Source organism: Lepus europaeus, chromosome 10 (genome assembly GCF_033115175.1).
Source record: "Lepus europaeus isolate LE1 chromosome 10, mLepTim1.pri, whole genome shotgun sequence".
NCBI lineage: Eukaryota > Metazoa > Chordata > Mammalia > Lagomorpha > Leporidae > Lepus > Lepus europaeus.
In genome coordinates, this window is record NC_084836.1 from 54950765 (window position 1) to 54970248 (window position 19484).

General features: G+C 42.1%; 1 protein-coding gene across 2 annotated transcripts in view; it reads right to left on the reverse strand.

The window, feature by feature from the left end:
- Positions 1–2154: 2154 nt before the first annotated feature.
- The window catches only part of HELB (DNA helicase B), an 85494-nt gene continuing 68164 nt past the window's right edge, over positions 2155–19484 (reverse strand). For both annotated transcript variants that reach the window (XM_062203282.1, XM_062203281.1), the window contains exons 10-13: positions 18973–19198; positions 17767–17910; positions 11395–11889; positions 2155–5263 (exon numbers count right to left, since the gene is read on the reverse strand). In XM_062203282.1, coding sequence (XP_062059266.1) covers positions 5159–5263; positions 11395–11889; positions 17767–17910; positions 18973–19198 — 970 coding nt within the window. In that variant the 3' untranslated portion in view covers positions 2155–5158. The remainder of the gene's footprint in view (positions 5264–11394; positions 11890–17766; positions 17911–18972; positions 19199–19484) is intronic.

Here is a 19484-nt window from a genome sequence, read left to right on the forward strand (position 1 = left end):
TGTTTAAGTTGAAATTATAGGCCTATTGAAGTGTCATCTTTTAATTAAACCTGATAGAATGTGAGTAGGGTAAGTTATTTGTATTTTGGCCACTAGCATATCCATACAATAAGGACTAGTGCTTTAGAATATTCAATTACATCATTCTAGTTTGTGTTTTAAGTGAAAAAAAGGGGCTATTTTCAAGTTCATCTTGCTAATGTTGAACTCCACCTGAGCTCAATGCTCTAGAATACCACCATAATTAAAGCAATTTTATTTCTGTAATGTTGGTAGTAGCCATTCCTCTCCCTGCCCACCAGAACAGAAAACCTTCTTTCCTCAAAGGACTCAGACAAGATTCCTGGATGCTCCCACCCCCATTCACCAATAACAAAATCAGATAGACTGCCCCCAAGTTCCCATTCTTTGCTTCCTAATTGATTACATAAATGGCTTGCATCCCTTGAAAAAATCTACACAAAATATTAAGCGTCCTTCCCCAAGGCCCTGAACTGTGACCAACCTTCAACCTGAACCACATACAGCTCCTCCTCAGTAGCTTCTCATGAGAATAATAATGATGAGTTAAAATTAATGAAATACAAAACAGAAAGACAATACAGAAGTCAAAGAAACAAAGTCCTTTAAAAAGATTAACAAGGCCGGCGCCGCGGCTCACTTGGCTAGTCCCGGTTGGGGCGCCAGATTCTGTTCTGGTTGCTCCTCTTCAAGTCCAGCTCTCTATTGTGGCCTGGGAAGGCAGTGGAGGATGGCCCAATTGCTTGGGCCCCTGCACCCGCATAGGAGACCAGGAGGAAGCACCTGGCTCCTGGCTTCAGATTGTCGCAGCACACCGGCCGCAGCGCACCGGCCGTAGTGGCCATTTGGGGAGTGAACCAACAGAAAAAGACGACCTTTCTAACTCTGTCCAAAAAAAAAAAAAAAAGATTAACAAAATACATATACTTTTAGGTAAAGAATGAAAGGAATAAGGTTCAGATTATTAAATTACGAATGAACACAGCAGGGAGTGGGGGAAGGCTTTACTACAACCATTACAGAAATAAAAAGAACTGTAGAGAAATACTGTGATCATCTGTAGACCAACAAATTAAACAGCATATGAAATGACCAAATTCCTACAGAAACACAAGCTATCAAAACTGACTCAAAAAGAGAGTCTAGACAGACCTGTAACAAGCAGATTTAATTAGTAATTTAAAAACTTTTCGCGAAAAGTCCAGACCCACATGACTTCACCAGTGAATTCTACCAAGAATTAAAGAATTAGCAACAACTATTCAAAACCTTTATCAAAACAGAGAAAGAGGGGACACTTTTCAACGCATCCTATGTGCTAGGTATTACCCTCATACTTAAACCAAAGACAACCTAAGAAAAGCAAACTACACACTGGTATCTCTTATGAATACTGATACAAAAATTCAACAGAAGACTCGCAAACAAAATCCAGGAGCACATAAAAAGGCTTATATATTATGACTAGGTGGAATTTATTCCAGGGTTGTAAGGTTGGTTTAATATCTAAAAATCAGTGTAATATGTATAGTAAAGCACAAAATTACATGATCATTTCAATAAATATAGAAACGGCATCTGACAAAGTTCAATGTCCCATCATGATTAGAATCTACAAGCTAGGAACAACAGGGGATTTCCTCATGTCCTTCAAAGAAAAACTCATGGTTAACATCATAGTTAATGGTGAAAGGCTTAATGCTGTTCAGCAAATATCAGGAACAACATATGATGCTCCCTCTTGCCACTCTGTTCAACAGTGTAGCAGGGGTTCCAACAAGGTCATTAGAGCAAAAAAATGAAATTAAAGGCATACACATTGGAAAGGACTCATTAAAATCATCTCTATTTGCAGATGATATGATTTCTTCTATAGAAAATCCTAAGGGAAGGAGGGAAGGGAAAGGGGAGGAGAAGGGGGAGGGAAGGGGGAAGGGGAGGGGAGGGAAGGGAAGGAGAAAGGGGGGGGGAGGGGAATGGAGGGAAGGGGAGGGGAGGGAAGGAAATGTAGCCAGAAAACTGGATACCCACAAGCAAATGAATGAAGCCAGGCCCCACTGCAAAATAATATACAAAAATTAACTCAAAATGAATCGAAGATGTAAATGTAGGAAATAAACTATGAAACTCCAAGAAGAAAAATCTTCATGATTTCTTCGATTTAACACCAAAAGACACAAGCAAAAACAATAACAAAAATAGATCTACTGGACATCATCAGAATTCAAAACTTGTGCTTCAAAGGACACTGTATTATTAGCTTGTTGTTACCAACTTAAAATGGGTTTCTTTTGTCACAGCGGTGGCAGTTCAAGTCCACAATCAGTCGGCCCCACTGGTTCAGTCCTGGGGGAAGATGGCGGATGGCAGGCAGAGCACATGCAGAGGAAGGCTTACACAGCAAGCCAGGAAGCAGGGAGACAGCGGGCTCAGCGCACACGTTTAGACAAACCCTCACATGAAAACTGCCTCCTGAGGGCACACCCGCAACCACCTAAGGAACTTCGCTAGGCTCTCCTCCTAAAGGCAGTGCCTCCTCCCAAAACTCTGCCCTGGGGATCAAGCTTTCAGTACATGGGCCTCTGGAGGACAGATGCCATCAAGAAAGCAAAATAAAATGCACACAATGGGAAACAGATTTTGCAGATCACATTTCTGACAAAGGACATATCTGTAGGATATATAAAGAATGCCCTCATTTTGACAATGAAAGGAAAAATAATCCAATTTAAAAGTCAGGGAAAAGATCTGCAAAAGCATATGTCTGAACAGGACATACAAATGACCAATAAGTACATGAAAGATGTTCAACATCATCAGCCATAGCAAATAAGCAAATCAAAACCACAATTAAATATTATTTCACACCAACAAAAAGCAGGCATTTAGCCTAGCAGTTCAAAGGTCAGCTTCCCATATCAGAGTACCTGGGTTGGATTCCTGGCATTGGATTCTGACTACAAATGCCTGCTAATGCAGATTCTGAGGCAGTAGTGATGGCTCAAGTAATTGGGTTCCTGTCACCCATGAGTGACCTGGATAGCATTTCCAGCTCCCAGTTTCAGCCCTGGCTCAGCCCTGACCCCTGCAGGTACTTGGGGGAATGACCAGCAGATGGGAGCTCTGTTAGTGTCTCTCTGCCTCTCACATAAACAACAACAAAAATAATAGCATTAATTTTTAAAGAGGTCAATAATAATTACTGAGAAGAACATGGAGAAGCTGGAGCCATCATACAATACCAGTAAGAACATAAATTGGAACAGCGGATTTGGAAAATCATCTGGCAGTTCCTCAAAAGGTTAAACATATGACACAGCAATTCCACTCCTAGTTATACACCCAGAATAAATTAAAGCATATGTTCACACAAAAACTTAAACATGGATGTTCAGAGCAGCATTCCTTAGTCATAATAGCCAAAAAGTAGAAACAACCCAAATGTCCATCCATTAATTAACAGGTAAATTCTATGTGTGAGATTCATACAATGGAATACTATTAGGAAAAAAAAAAAAAAAAGAAAAGAAAAAAAATAGAAGCACTGAAATAATATTGATATAATATGAATGAACTCTGGAAACATACTACTCAAATCAGTAACAAAGAACCACATGTTGTGGATTCCATTTACAGGAATGTCCAGAACAGTTCAATCTATGTAAAAAAAAATTAGCTTGTCTACAGTTGGTGGGCATCAGGGGGTTATGGTTAAAGGATGCAGGTTTCTTGGGGATATGAAAATACTCTAAAATTGATTATGATGAAGGCTGCACAACTCTGAATATACTAAAAAGCCATTGGGTTAGACATTTTGAATAAATTATATGTGAATTATATCTCAATAAAGCTAATATAAAATACTAGGGTAACAGGTCCATTTTTTCTGTTTCTTTTTAAAATATGTATTTATTTATTCAAAAGGCAGAGTGACAGAGAGAGACACACACACACTAAGAGATTCCATCTGAGAGTTTACATCCCAAATGCCTGTTACAGCCAGGGCTGGGCCAGGCAGAAGCCAGGAGTCAAGAACTCCATCCAGGTCTTCCATGGAGGGGACAGGAACCTGAGGACATGGGCCATGACCTACTGCCTTACAGGCACCACAGCAGGAAATTGGGTTGGACTTGAACTAGGCACTACCAGACGGCATGTGGGTATCCCAAATGGTGTCTTAACTCACTGCATCCCAATGCTCACCCCTCTAAACTTTTCTCATTTGTTGTGTTGTCATAATGGAGTATCACATTCTAGGTAAATTAAAAGAAAATAAATTTGTGTCTCAGACTTCTGGAGGCTGGAAGTCCAGTGTCAGGGTGCTGACACTGACAAGGGCCTTCTTGCTGCTTCATCACATGGCAGAAAGGGGAAGGTTCAAGGTTTGTGAGTTGGCAAGAGGCGCCAAAGCTGCTTGTCTCTGTCAGGAACCGACTCCACAAAAACTACCCTACTTGTGCAATAACAGCATTAACCCACTCTTGAGAGCAAAGCCCTCGTGACCTAATTTATCTCCTATTAGGCTCCACCACCCAACATGACTGTAATGGGGATTAAGTTTTCAATCTGTGAACTCTGGGAGACACATTCAAGCCATAACACCAATTAACAATAAATACACATTTAAAAATCAAATCACTCCTAGAGGAATCTTCCCAAAGTGGGATATACTGAAAACAAGGCCATGTTCAGAGATGAAGTCCCAGGAGTGCTGGGCCTGGGCAGCAGTGATGGACTTGAGCGGCAGCCTTGTAAAATGGCCACTTTACAGAAGGCATGTACTGGAAGGTGCCCCAACACTGTCAACAGAGGCAATTACAGTTCATCTTTGCCCTTACTTCCACTCACTGGCAAAGACAACCTACAGTGATCACTGAAGTTAAAAGGCATTAATAACTCTAAAAAATCAATACTTTAAAAAATACAGTTATAACATCTCTAACTTGTGTCAGGTCTCATGATAACAGATGTTGAAATCATTAAGATTTTCTTTGATCAAATGCATTTAAAATATCTAATACAAATGCCTTAAGACAAAACTCCAGCATAGGCATCCTCTTTTATCTTGAAACTTTGAAATCATAATGTTCACTTTTGTCTTGAATGGAAAATTATTTTGAGCAATCTGAAGTAGAAATTATGTTTCTTGATTATCTCTGGGTTTGAAAAGTTGCCTAGGGTTTAAATTATTTAGTTTCAAATTCTGAAGTCTGGAAGACACTTGTGGAGATGACTGATCCACCTGTTGGGACAAAATAAAAATAAAGTTAATTGTCTAACCATGAAGTCAGTTTACCCTGTGTACTTCTGTTCCTGCTGACTGCTTCTAAAGAAGTAACACATTTTTCACAACCCTGGGAAGAGCTGAGGAACTGGAGCCAGCGACTGTCAGCCCCTTGTAGGACTATGTCCCCTTCTGCTCATCATGGTATTCCCGGCATCCAACCATGGGCATAGTATGCAGAATGAGCTATTGACAAGAGTAAGTGCCTCTGTAACCCCTAAAAGAACAAAAAGGGCCCACTACAAAATTATGTTGTGTGTCCTCTGTTCAAAAATGAGGAATTTCAAGATGGTAACTATAGAGTAAGTGAGGCTTTAAGCACAGAGCCCTGTATGAATGCCCAGTTGTCAGCCCATGGAAATGTACTGCATGCAGTAAGAGAAAACCCTGCCACGCCACCATCCTACCTGTCATACTATTAGTGATTCCCAAGTACCAATCCGTGGGCCAGTATGATCATGAAGTTTCTTCACCATTAGGAAATGAGAAAAATGAACTCATCTTTCAGTTTAAATTCTGTTCACTTTAGAGGACTATAATGGTTAATCTTATGTGTCAACTTGGCCAAAGCCACAGAACACAATTTAGTCAAATATTATTCTAGATGTTTCTGTGAAGATATGTTTTAGGTAAGACAAACATTTAAATCAGATGCTGAGTGAAGCAGATGGCCCTCTGCATCACAGAACACAGTACCTGCAGAAGACCCTTTGTCCTCCTCAACTATTCCTGTGTCCTCAGCCACCGCTCTGATCTGGCCCCTGTGCTCTAAGCCATTCTTGTAGTTCCTTACTTGTAGTTCCTTCAGATGCCAACGCTTCATACCATACACTGAACCCTCTCTCATGCAAACTCCTGGGGATTCTTCTAATGGCTCCATAACCATTCGAGGACAGAAGATGTAAGTACTTCCATCCTAGAACCCAGCCTGGTATAGGCAGCTAACATCAGCACTTTCTCATCTGGGCTCCTACCACAGCCTCTTGTGTTTACCACAGCCTTTGGAACCTAAAGACTCAGCCTAACAAGTCTGCTGCATGCACACACAGCCAGTTTCAAGCCTCTGGTGGAAATGCATTTTGAAATAACTTATAATCCCATCTGCATTTTAGACACAAAATGGTATTACTCAACTCATAAAACCAGAAATCAAATGACTGGGTTATTTCTAAAAATCAAAATATGGCTCAGTAAATGTTTTTTCTCTTACAAAGATTTAAAAGGATCATTTACCATCTCTGAAAACAATTTCAAAAGGAATTCTCAGAGCAATGGGGGGCAGTGCAAGAATGAGCATGATTTTGAGCATGACCTGAGAAAACAATACTCTGGGGCTGGCACTGTGGCACAGCGGGTAAAGCCACTTCCTGCAGTGCTGGCATCCCATATGGGCGCCAGTTCAAGTCCTAGCTGCTCCACTTCTGATCCAGCTTTCTGCTGTGGCCTGGGAAAGCAGTGGGAAGATCGCTTAAGTCCTTGGGTCACTGCACTCATGTGGGAGACCTGGAGGAAGCTCCTGGCTCCTGGCTTTGGATTGGCTCAGCTCTGGCCATTGTGGCCATTTGAAGAGTGAACCAGCAGATAGAATATGTCTCTCTCTGTGCCTCTGCCTCTAACTCTGCCTTTCAAATAAATAAATAAATCTTAAAAAAAAAAAAATACTCCAAAGGTCTGAATTTTTTTTTAAGCGCCACTGCCTTATATTCATAACTCCTATTTTAATGACTATTTTTGAAATATTAGCATGTGACAGGGAATTGTGCCAACTGTTCTAGCAGATCAACAATGATACAACACTGTCCTCAAGAGGTTTTATTTACAGAGTTAAACAAGATAATTCCTGCTTGTGCAGTAGAGGCAAGGTATGCTGCCTTCCCACAGGAGTTCAGAGAAAGGGAAGACTTCCTGCACAAAACAAAAACTGAGCTGGACTTGAATGGGAGGAGATGCAATGGGAGGAGGGATACTAACACAGACTGCATCAATCCCTTCTGACCAGAACGGAAGAAAGGTCCTCTGTCCCACTCACACTCTTGATTTCTTCCACCTCACCAACTCCAGGGCTCTTCCTATTACTATCCCCTCTCTGCATCACTAATTTCTCTTGCATTGGTTTATCCCAGCCACACACTAAGAAACCTTAATGTGTACATCCAAAGTCAATGAATCCTTCCTTGACTACAGTTCCTCCATCCAGACACAACCTTGTCTCTGCTTCTTTCCACAGCAACCATCTTCAAACACCACTCCACTGCCCTCTCGTCTCACTCCCAATCTCTCAGCTGTCTACTCTACTCAGGCTCTTGTGCCCTCCCCTCCACCCCCCCTGGCTTTTCTCTCTCACTCACAGTCATTTTCAGTCTCCTTTGCTAATTCCCCTTCCTCTTCCAGATTTCTCAGAGTTGGAGGTACCCCCAAATTCTGTCCTCTGGCCCCTCTCCGCTCTCTGTGGTTTCTCCTGAAATTAACTCTCCTAATCCTTTTAATGCCACCATGTGCTAACAGTTTCCAAAGGCGCATACCCCATCCCACTCTGTCCTGAGCTTCTCCTCTCCTCTACCAGCTGCTGATTTACCCAAAAAGTCTACTTACATATCTAACGGACACCTTAAACACAGCCTGCCCCTTGGAAACTCTCAATTTCCCCAAATGAGTTCTCACATTTTCTCATCTCAGTAAATGGCACTGTTATTCCCTAAATTTCTTCAAGGAATAATTTGGATTACTTCTTCTTTTACCCCCTCACAACCAATCAGTAAGGTGTACAGATCCTATCACCAAGATGCAATGAGAATCCAAGCACTTATCAGCCCCCCCAGCACTTACTGGGCTCTCCCAGGACAACCTCCTGCCTGGTCTCCTGGCTTTCCCTGCACTATACACAGGTCACCTCCAGGGGAACCAGAGGGAACCTTTTTGAGCAACACTGGATGAAATCACATTCTTGCTTAAAACCGTCTAGAGGTTCTAGTAGGCAGAATAAAACCCACTTCCCACTGTGGCCCCACCTGCCTCTCCAACATCATGACCTACACTGTTTCTCATGCACTGACCACATGAGCTTTCCTCCCACTTCACATAAGATGCCTGTCTCTTCAGGTTCTGCCTTGCTACAGCCTCTGCCTAGGATGCTCTTCCTGGGAGCATCACACGCTGGTTCGTTCTACTAGACCATTCAGTGATCAGCTCATGTGCCACTTGCTCCACTAGACTTCACCTGGCCACTGCACCCCCCAGACACTCTCTACCTACTGCCTTTATTTTCTTCATACACTCTTTCTTGAACTCAAAATCTTATTTTATTTTGTTTTTATTGCAATGTCTTATCAGTGGAAGCTAATGTTCATGAAACTAGGAAGTTGTTTGATTTCCTCCCTCCAACACTTAGATCAGTGATTGCCACACTAGGTTTACAAAGTTTTGCCAAAGTATTTTTTTCAAATGCTCAATGATTTTCAAGCCAGATATATAGCTAGAGTCCAAAGGAAGAGAAGAGAAAGTATGAATCGGGGCTGGCGCTGTGGTGTAGTGGGTAAAGCCACCACCTGCAGTGTCAGCATCCCATATGGTCACCAGTTCTTCCAATCCAGCTATCTGCTATGGCCTGGGAAAGCAGTAGAAGATGGTCCTGCACCTGTGTGGGAGACCCAGAAGAGCCTGACTTTGGATCGGTGCAGCTCTGGCCATTGTGGCCAACTGGGGAGTGAACCAGAGGATAGAAGACACCTCTCTCTCTCTCTCTCTCTCTCTCTCTCTCTCTCTCTGCCTCTCTGCCTCTCTGCCTCTCTGCCTCTCCTTCTCTAACTCTTTCAAATAAATAATAAATCTTAAAAAAAAAATATGAATCATGTCAGTGAATGAAGACACTGGATTGACTAAAACAGAAAGCAGCAGCATGGGAGATGAAATGATGTTGGGAAAGCTGGAATCAAACTGAGAAGTCTCAAATGGCAAGCAGAACAGACTAGAATTTATGTGTAGGCACCAGGGAGCCACTGAAGGTTTTTGAACAAAGGAATATACTGAGCACTCAAGGAAGGATGCTCTCATAACAACATGAATTATAAACAGGAGAAAGGGGACTAGTGAGAGGAAGGGAACCAGGTCATCAACTGTCTACAATGAGATAAGGACCTAAACTGGGCAGACTAGATAGAATGGAAGCAATCTGTGAGAGAGACATTGTGCAATAAAGCTAACAACTAACTGGAGGTGGAAAGTGAAAGCCGCGGTTCACTAGGCTAATCCTCCGCCTGCGGCACCGGCACCCCGGGTTCTAGTCCTGGTTGGGGCACCAGATTCTGTCCCGGTTGCTCCTCTTCCGGTCCAGCTCTCTGCTGTGGCCCAAGTGCTTGGGCCCTGCACCCACATGGGAGACCAGGAAGAAGCACCTGGCTCCTGATCGGCGCAGCGCCGGCCATAGCAGCCATTTGGGGGGGTGAACCAACGGAAGGAAGACCTTTCTCTCTGTCTAACTCTGCATGTCAAAAAAAAAAAAAAAAAAGTGAAAACAAGGTCAGTCTAAGATGACCCCGAGATGTTAGGTTGCGTAAATAGGAGAAAGGTGACTTAAATGGGGAAATCAGAAGACAGAGTAAGATGTTGGTCCATGAGTCCAGAAAGTCAATCCCTAGGGAAAAAGTCACAGATTAGGGAGTTGGTTAACTAACCCCTCTCCAGTGTAGGAGCACACAGAGAATCACCACATCACTTGCACTCTGTCTCCACCATGAGTGCAAGAGTGAGAACTGTCACTTATCCCTGAATTCCCAGAACCTGAAATGTGACAGACAGTTGACACTTGGTTGAAAAAAGGACCTGTGCTAATGGGATGGCCGAAACGATGAGAAGAGAGCCTTTGGGAAATATCCTCAGAGAGAATGTAGGAGAAAAGGAGTGAGGAGCTGGAAGGGAGATGGCAGAGGGAGACAGGAAGTGTCAGAGAGGGCCGCACTGAATCCCAGGGAAAGAAACGCTGACACAGCAGCAGCACTTAAAACTGTTACACGTCAGGGGTTCATCAAGAAGAGCAAGACATGAAAAAAGGCCCTTGAATTTGGCAAGAAAAAGAATGGAACAAAAGGGGACCAGCACTATGGCGTAGCCTGTAAAGCTGCCACCTGCAGCACCAGCATCTCATATAGGTGCCAGTTTGAGTCCTGAATGTTCCACTTCCATTCCAGCTCCCTCTAATGCACCTGGGAAAGCAGAGGAAGATGGCCCACCTTGCACCCACGTTGGAGACCCCGATGAAGCTCCTGGCTACTGCCTGGCCCAGCCCTGGCAGTTGCAGCCATTTGGGGAGTGAACCAGTGGATGGAAGTTATCTCTCTGTCTCTCTTCCTGCCTTTGCCTCTGCCTCTCTGTAATTTTGCCTTTCAAATAAATAAAAACAATATATATATAAAAAAAGAACAAAAGGTTTAAATGGAGCTGTGGGCATAAATGTGAAATTACAGCCTGTAAAGCAGGGGGAAGGAATACTGACAAGGAAGATATCCAGAAAGAAGGTATAGGATGACAAAGAGGTTTTATGATTTTATTTTATTTTATTTTATTTTATTTTATTTTATTTTATTTTATTTTATTTTATTTTATTTGAAAGACAAGGAGAGCTCCCAATTGCTGGTTCACTCCCCAAACGCCTGTGAAGGCTGGAGCCAGGAACTCAATCCAGGTCTCCCATGTGGGGTCTCCCCATTAATTGAGTCATCACCTATTACCTGCTGGGGGTCTACATTAGCAGGAAGCTGGAGTCAGAAGCCAGATCTGGATACTGAACCCAGGCACTGTACTGTAGGACGTGAGCATCTTAACCTCTTAATCTCTAGGCCAAGTTCCTATCCCAACAAAGAGATTTCTTCTGGCACATCGCTTCCCAACAACCAGCTGAGGGTGCCTAGAGTGGCAGCCTCAGCCAGAGTGAGAAAGAATGCTGGGATCAACTGGGCAAAGGAGAGGAGAAATTTGACAGAGATGACAAACCAGCTGCTTTTAAGTCCTATGGCACAAGGCAACAGTAACAGTACATAGTCACGCATAGTCATGCTACAGTTAGCAATCTTTAAGGAAAACCTGAGCATGCCTACCATAAGAACTTTGCTTGGGCTTTCATCACCATTTACACCACAGCTTCTTTTGGATCCCCGTGACTGCAATAAATGCTCATCTGTATCTGCTTCCTCAGATGAAGGCAATTCTCTTCTTTCATCAAAGGCAAACATCTTGTAGTCAGCCAAAGAGGCCCTGCTCCTGGTGATATCGCTTGTCTCCACATTGGCCCTGTGCAGAGGGAGGCGAGATGCTGCCGGCTGGGTCTTGCAACTTCCCTGATCTCCAGAGCTCTTCCGATGGGGTGGAGAACCTGGTGGAGTCTCAGGGCTACTGGAGAGCTCATTTTGCAAGAAATGTTTCAAACGTGTTTTCCTGACAACATTGTTTCTCCTGATGGCACCCTGGAGCTGGGACTCTTCTGCGATGACGTACACTCGGCAACGGCCCCTGGTCACCGCGGTGTAGACATGCTGCCAGTGCTGACGGCCCGCCTTCCCCACTACATACACAACAGTGTGCTCCTCGGACCCCTGAGAGGCAATAACATGGTGTGAAGGCTTGGAACTGCGGAAGGGGTTCAGGACAGAAACAAGGCACACTCACATGGCACTCCCAAGCACCTTCTGCCAGGCAGAGTAGTCACACAAGCCCCTATTACAGATTCCATTTTATTCATTTTGTAAGACCTCAAGTTTGTTAAGTATGATGCCATGTTCAGGCTGTATATGTCCACACTGGCTTGGAGAAAAACAGTCACAAAAAAAAGACTGCACACAGTGCTGAATCTTCCTTAAGAAAAGACTTCGCCAGCGCCGTGGCTCAATAGGCTAATCTTCCGCCTTGCGGCGCCGGCACACCGAGTTCTAGTCCCGGTCAGGGGGCCGGATTCTGTCCCGGTTGCCCCTCTTCCAGGCCAGCTCTCTGCTGTGGCCAGGGAGTGCAGTGGAGGATAGCCCAAGTGCTTGGGCCCTGCACCCCATGGGAGACCAGGAGAAGCACCTGGCTCCTGCCTTCGGATCAGTGCGGTGTGCCGGCCGCAGCATACCAGCCGCGGCGACCATTGGAGGGTGAACCAATGGCAAAGGAAGACCTTTCTCTCTGTCTCTCTCTCACTGTCCACTCTGCCTGTCAAAAAAAAAAAAGAAAGAAAGAAAGAAAGAAAGAAAGAAAGAAAGAAAGAAAGAGAGAGAGAGAGAGAGAGAGAGAGAGAGAGAGAGAGAAAGAAAGAAAGAAAGAAAGAAAGAAAGAAAGAAAGAAAGAAAGAAAGAAAGAAAGAAAGAAAGAAGGAAGGAAAGAAGGAAAGAAAGAAAGAAGGAAAGAAAGAAAGAAGGAAAGAAAAGACTTCGAGAGGTGGGCATTTAGCCTAGTGATTAAGAGGCCGGTTAAGACACCCATGTCCCATACTGGACTACCTGGGTTTGATGCCCAGCTCTGGCTCCTGACTCCAGCTTCCTGCGAATGCAGACACTGGGAGGAAACGGTGATGGCTCAAAATTGGGTTCTGCCTCTCACTTGGGAGACGTGGATTGAGTTCCAGCTCCTAACTCTGGCCCCAAGCAGAGGCCATCACATCTGGAGAGTGAATCAGTGATGGTACCTTGTTTCCTTTTTCTCTCATACATATATAGATACATAGAATTTTAAAAAGAAAATTCTGAAATGATTGTACAGGCTTACCTTGTAAATATGCTATCATACTGCTACTGATGATGGCAAAAAAGGATACTTTAAACATTAAATAGGAGGAATCCAAATATTTGAGCCATCACCTGCTTTCCTATGAAGTACATTAGCAGCTGGAATCTGAAAGCTGTACCAACTCACATCCATGCGCCCAGCAATAAGCCAAGAGGAGACCCTGAGTCTGGCTGGGAGAAGTGACAGGGAGCTAGGTGCTCATGACTGAGAACCTTGTGTGCTGGGACTGTGAAAACACTGTGGCTGTGTGGGAGGGTGCAGGGCGTGGATGGGTTTCTGGCGGTTACTGTGTGCAGTTCCACATGCTCAAGGCTCCCTGATCCTCAGTGAGGGTCATTGCTGCGGGATCTGTGCTCACAGTGAAGACTGCGTGGATCCTTGGTGTGGTTCTTGTGGCAACACGGGCGAATACTGTACCCACTGGGACTTGCACCCACGCATTGGTCTACTTGAAGGAGGGGAGGTGAGTGTGAGACTATATATGCAGAGCTGAACAAACCTCTTCTTTGATAAAAAAAAAAAAAAAAAAAAAAAAAAAAAGGAGCTTTATCACAACCAAAGTGGTTGTCACCTTGGACACTCCCCTCACCCTGGAACACTGAACAGAGCACCCTGACCACATCCAACACATGCTTCTGGGTACTCAATGAAATAGCAGACACTCAACTAAGCCACAGGGGCATAGTCCAAATATAAAAGTCATCACAGGGAAAGAAAAAAACCAAAAAGTATCTCCACAAATGCCTAATAATAAACACAGTAATTCAAGAAACAAGAATAAGGAAGACAACATGATGCCCACAAAAGTACACATTAACACTACATACTAGAACATGAAGATAAAAACATTGAAAAAATAGCAGAAATGGAATTTAAAAATTGATCATAGGATTAGTAGAAATAATCAGAAGCAAATCCATGAACTAAATAAATCCATACATGACATGAACGAAAACTTTGCCCATAAAATTGAGATTTTAGAGATAAATGAAAGCGAAATATTGGAAATGAATAATTCAATAGACCAAACAAAAAATGTGGTGTAAAGCCTTAACAGGAGACTGGATGAGGCAGAAGAAAGAATATCTGAGTTAGAAGAAAATCTCTGGAAATTTTACAGTCAGATCAAAAAAAAGAAGAAATTAGAAAACTAAAAAACACTGTGGAGATTTATGGTCTACTATCAAACAACACAACATTCAGGCCTTACGAGTTCCTGAAGATGTGGAAAAAGAGAGTGGTTTAGAAGACCTATTTAGTGAAATAATTACAGAAAACATCCCTAAAATTTGGAGAAAGAAAGGGACATCCAAGTACAGGAAGCACATAGAATGCCTAACAGACATGACCAAGAAAACTTTTCACCCTGACACAGTAGACAAAAACTCTACAGTAAAACATAAAGAAAATATTCACTATGGGCACGAGAGAAATTCCAGATTACATTCAGAGGATCTCCAATTAGCATCACAGCTGAATTCTCATCATAAATACTATAGGCTAGGAAAGAATGGCAAGATATATTCAAAGTCTTAAGGCAAAAAAAAAAAAAAAAAAAAACCTGTCAACCCAGAATACTGTATCCTGCAAAGCTCTTATTTATGAATGAATGTGAAATAAAGACCTTCCATAACAAAGAGAAATTGAAAGAATTTGTCACTACCCAATCAGCATTATAAAAGATGTTTAAGGAAGTGCTATGTACAGAAACACAAACATGGTCATCAATATGAAAGATGATGAAGGCAGAAAATCTCCCAGAAGTACAAAATAAACAATAGGAATATTAATGAAAAATGGGAAGGTTAAGTTGTTACTTATTAATAGTCACCTTGAAGGTAAATGGCCTCAACTCTCCAGTTAAAATATACAGATTGGCTGAATGGGAAAAAAAAATCTATTCACTGCCTACAAGAAACACATCTTATCAACAAAGATATATGCAGACTGGAAGTGAAAGGTTGGAAAACGATATTTCATGCTAACAGAAACCAAAAAAGAGCTGGTGTTGCCATCCTAATATCAGACAAAATAGGCTTTAATATAAAAGCTTTTAAAAGACAAAGCGCCGGCGCCGCGGCTCACTAGGCTAATCCTCCACCTTGCAGCGCCGGCACACCGGGTTCTAGTCCCGGTCGGGACACCAATCCTGTCCCGGTTGCCCCTCTTCCAGGCTAGCTCTCTGCTGTGGCCAGGGAGTGCAGTGGAGGATGGCCCAAGTGCTTGGGCCCTACACCCCATGGGAGACCAGGAGAAGCACCTGGCTCCTGCCATCGGATCAGCGCGGTGCGCTGGCCGCAGCGCGCCTACCGCGGCGGCCATTGGAGGGTGAACCACCGGCAAAAAGGAAGACCTTTCTCTCTGTCTCTCTCTCACTGTCCACTCTGCCTGTCAAAAAAAAAAAAAAAAAAAAAAAAGAGACAAAGATAAGCACTAAGTAATGATTAAGGGATCAATTCAACAGGAATATATAATTATTTTTTTTGACAGGCAGAGTAGACAGTGAGAGAGAGAGACAGAGAGAAAGGTATTCCTTCTGTTGGTTCACCCCCAAATGGCCGTTACAGCCGGCGCGATGGCTGGAAGAGGAGAAACCGGGACAGAACCGGTGCCCCAACTGGGACTAGAACCCAAAGTACCCGCGCTGCAGGTGGAGGATTAGCCTAGTGAGCCACAGCGCCAGCCAGGAATATATAACTATTATAAACATAAATGTACATAATTACAGGGAACCTGTAACCAGAAATGTTAATGGATCTAAAAGGAGACACAGACTCCAATACAACAGTAATAGGAGACATTAATACCCTATGTTCATCAGTGGACAGAGCTACAACAGATATCAGCAAGGAAACAAGAGTTAATCAATACTGAAGACCAAAAGGACCTAAGGGATACTTACAAAACTTTTCATTCTGGGGCCAGCACTGTGGCTCAGGTTAACACCCTGGCCTGAAGCACCAGCATCCCATATGGGCACCAGTTCAAGACCTGGCTGCTCCTCTTCCAATCCAGCTCTCTGCTATGGCCTGGGAAAGCAGTAGAAGATGGCCCTGCACCCACATGGGAGACTCGGAAGAAGCTCCTGGCTCCTGGCTTCAGATTGGCCCAGCTCTGGCCGTTGCAGCCAATTTGGGAGTGAACCATCGAACGGAAGACCTCTCTATCTCTCTCTGCCTCTCCTCTCTCTGTGTAACTCTGTCTTTCAAATAAATAAATAAATCTTTATTTAAAAAAACACCAACTTTTCATCCTACAGTTACAGAATACACATTCTCACCAGTGCATAGACCTTTCTCTAGGATAGAATGCATGCTAGGCCATAAAGCAAGTCTCAGCAAATTCAAAGAAAATTGAAGTATTACCACACATCTTCTCAGATCACAATAGAATGAAGCTGGAAACCAACAACTCAAGAATCTATAGAACATATGCAATCACATGGAGACTGAATAACATGTTCATGAATAAACAGTGGGACATAGAAGAAATAAAAAAATTTCCGGAAACAAATGAAAATGAAAATACAACATATCAAAACTTACAGTATACAGCAAAAGCAGTGTTAAGAGGAAAGTTTATAGCAATTGGTGCCTACATGAAGAAATTAGAAAGTCACCAAATAAATGAGCTGTCAGTGCATCTCAAGAACCTAGAAAACAACAGCAAACCAAACCCAAAACTAGGAGAAAAGAAATAATTAAAATTAGAGAATAAACAATATTGAAACAACCACCAAAAAAAATACAAAAGATCAGCAAAACAAAGAGCAGGTTTTTTTAAAAAAAACAAAAATTGATCATAGGATTAGTAGAAGTAATCAGAAGCAAATCCATGAACAAAATCCATACATGACATGAATGAAAACATCATAGTTAATGAAATAATCTAGTCCCAAAATGAGAAATACCATATGTTTTCCCTGATCTGTGAAAACTAATAGAGCACTTAAAAGGTTATCTATACAGGAGCCAGCGCTGTGGTGAGTAGGTTAATCTTCTGTCTGCATTGGCATCCCATATGGGCACCAGTTCTAGTACTGGCTGCTCCATTTCCAATCCAGCTCTCTGCTGTGGCCTGGGAAAGCAGTAAAAGATGGCCCAAGTCCTTGGGCCGCTGCCCCGACATGGGAGACCCAGAGGAGGCTCCTGGCTTTGGATCGGCTCAGCTCTGGCCACGGTGACCAACTGGGGAGTGAACCAGTGGACGGAAGACCTTTCTCTCTCTCTCTCTCTCCCTCTCACTGTCTGTAACTCTACCTCTAAAATAAATAAATAAAATTTTAAAAAAATTAAAATTAAAATAAAAAAAAAGTTATCTATACAAATGAAAGTGATACTTTGAAATGTGATGACTTTGAATAGCCCTTGTCTCAACTGCTTAGGAATAGTTTTTTTTTTTTTTTCATACTATTTGTTGAAATCTTAGTATAGAGTTAATCTTATGTGTAAAAATTAGTTGAAAATAGATCTTAGTGCAAAATAAGAGTGGGAATAGGAGTGGGTGGAGGAAGAAGTGTGGGAGGGCAGGTACAGTAGCAAGAATCGCTATGTTTCTAAAGCTGCGTTTATATGAAATGCATGAAGTTTGTCTTCCTTAAATAAAAGTTTTCTGGGGAAAAAAATAGTAGTAACAAAAAGTGAAAACACTGCAAAGTGCTATGTAGTTTGGCAAGATATTTAAATCACTTTACAAAAATTCATTCTTACCTGAAAAGTGTGAATAGTTCTTGCCCATGCATGTTTTATGTGACAATATTTCATTAATTTTTTAAAATCCACAGTTACTTCCAAGCCAGCCATATTATTAATGGTTAAAAATCTCCTCTTCCCCCAAGTCACATCAGTTACATCCTGTCACCAAAATAAAACAGACTATGTTTTCAAATATGCACACAAGGAAGATATTCCTTCTTGGGGTTGAACGTAGAACATACCCACACACTTATTTTATAAGTAAAATGAAATGTGTATTCACTACAAAGTTAAAAGTTCAAAAGGTGGAAGAGCCATGCTATATGCACATTCAAATGTTTTAATGTATACAAGGAGAAGTTTTTAGTACTTGACATTTATCTTTCATTTGATTCCCTGAAGAATAGTCTGTGCTGTCCTATTGAGAAGTCTAGGCATTTTGTTTTTTCCTTGGAACACATACATTTGCAGAGACTCTGCAAAGTTCATTTTTCCACACAGCTTTTCAATAAGCTAATAAAATTTAGGAGAGTATCTACACAGTAAGAAGAAACAGAAAGCATCACTTCCATAGTTTCCATACTTAAGCCACAATCAAGGAAATGATGCTGTGTAAAATAAAAGTGTCTCATCTGCACCTTGTTATTTGTTACTCAAACGTTTCAAACTTATTAACAATGTTTGTAAATAAAGTGTACTAGAAAATAAAAGGGCAATTCCCAACTCATTTAAGGGAGCCAGCATTAATTGGATACCAAAACTAAATGAGACAATCCTAGAAATTCACAAACCAGTATAATCATGGATGTAAAAATCCTTGACAATAAATTAAGAATATCAACTCAACAGAAATAAGCAAATGGGATAAGCATTTGGCTAGTAGTCAAATGTCAGTTGGGAAACCTGCATCACTTATTAGAGTGCCTGGTCCTGAGTCCCAGCTCCACTCTCGATTCTGCTTTGCTAATGCACAACCTGGGAGGTAGCAGGTGAGAGCTCAGCAGATGAATCCCTGCCATCCATTTTAGAGAGCTAGAGCTCCAGCTTGAGCCTGGCCCACCCCCAGCTGTTGTGAGCATTTGGGGGATGAACCAATGGGTAGGAGGCTTGTCTTTGTTTCTCTGCCTTTCAAGTAAACAATAAAAGATCTTAAAAAAGAAATCTAAAATAAATAAATACACATGCAACTGGTAAATAGTAGTATTTTCTGTTGTCACTTACATTTGTTATGAAAAATATTTCTCCATTACATAGCCGAATACCACTGTCAAAGTCATTCTTATTTTTAGCACCATGAGGAGTACCACACAATTCTTCACCCTTGGGCTCCAAATCACTATTTTGTTGACTTTCAGAGGTATCTTCTGGGAGTAAGTCTGAGAGATATGCATTCCTGGTACAACAAATTTTATCACCAACTCCAAATATGAGTCTGTTTTGATGGTCTCTGGATTAGAAAGTGATAATACATCATCAAAAGTTTAGAAAATTTCAATTTCATTTTGTTTAAACATTATTCCCACTGAGACCCAAACCAATTACAAAAATAATTTCCACACTCCCTATTATACATCACTTCTATTCTCCAAAGATCAACAAGAAATTAGGTTCCCTCAGTTATTTTCTGATTATTTACATTTTCTGTGCACTACCTCAAAAACAATGACATTTCCCAAGCATTTTTTTTGGTCAAGCTAGAAAATGTAATAAATGTTACTGTATATCATTCTCCT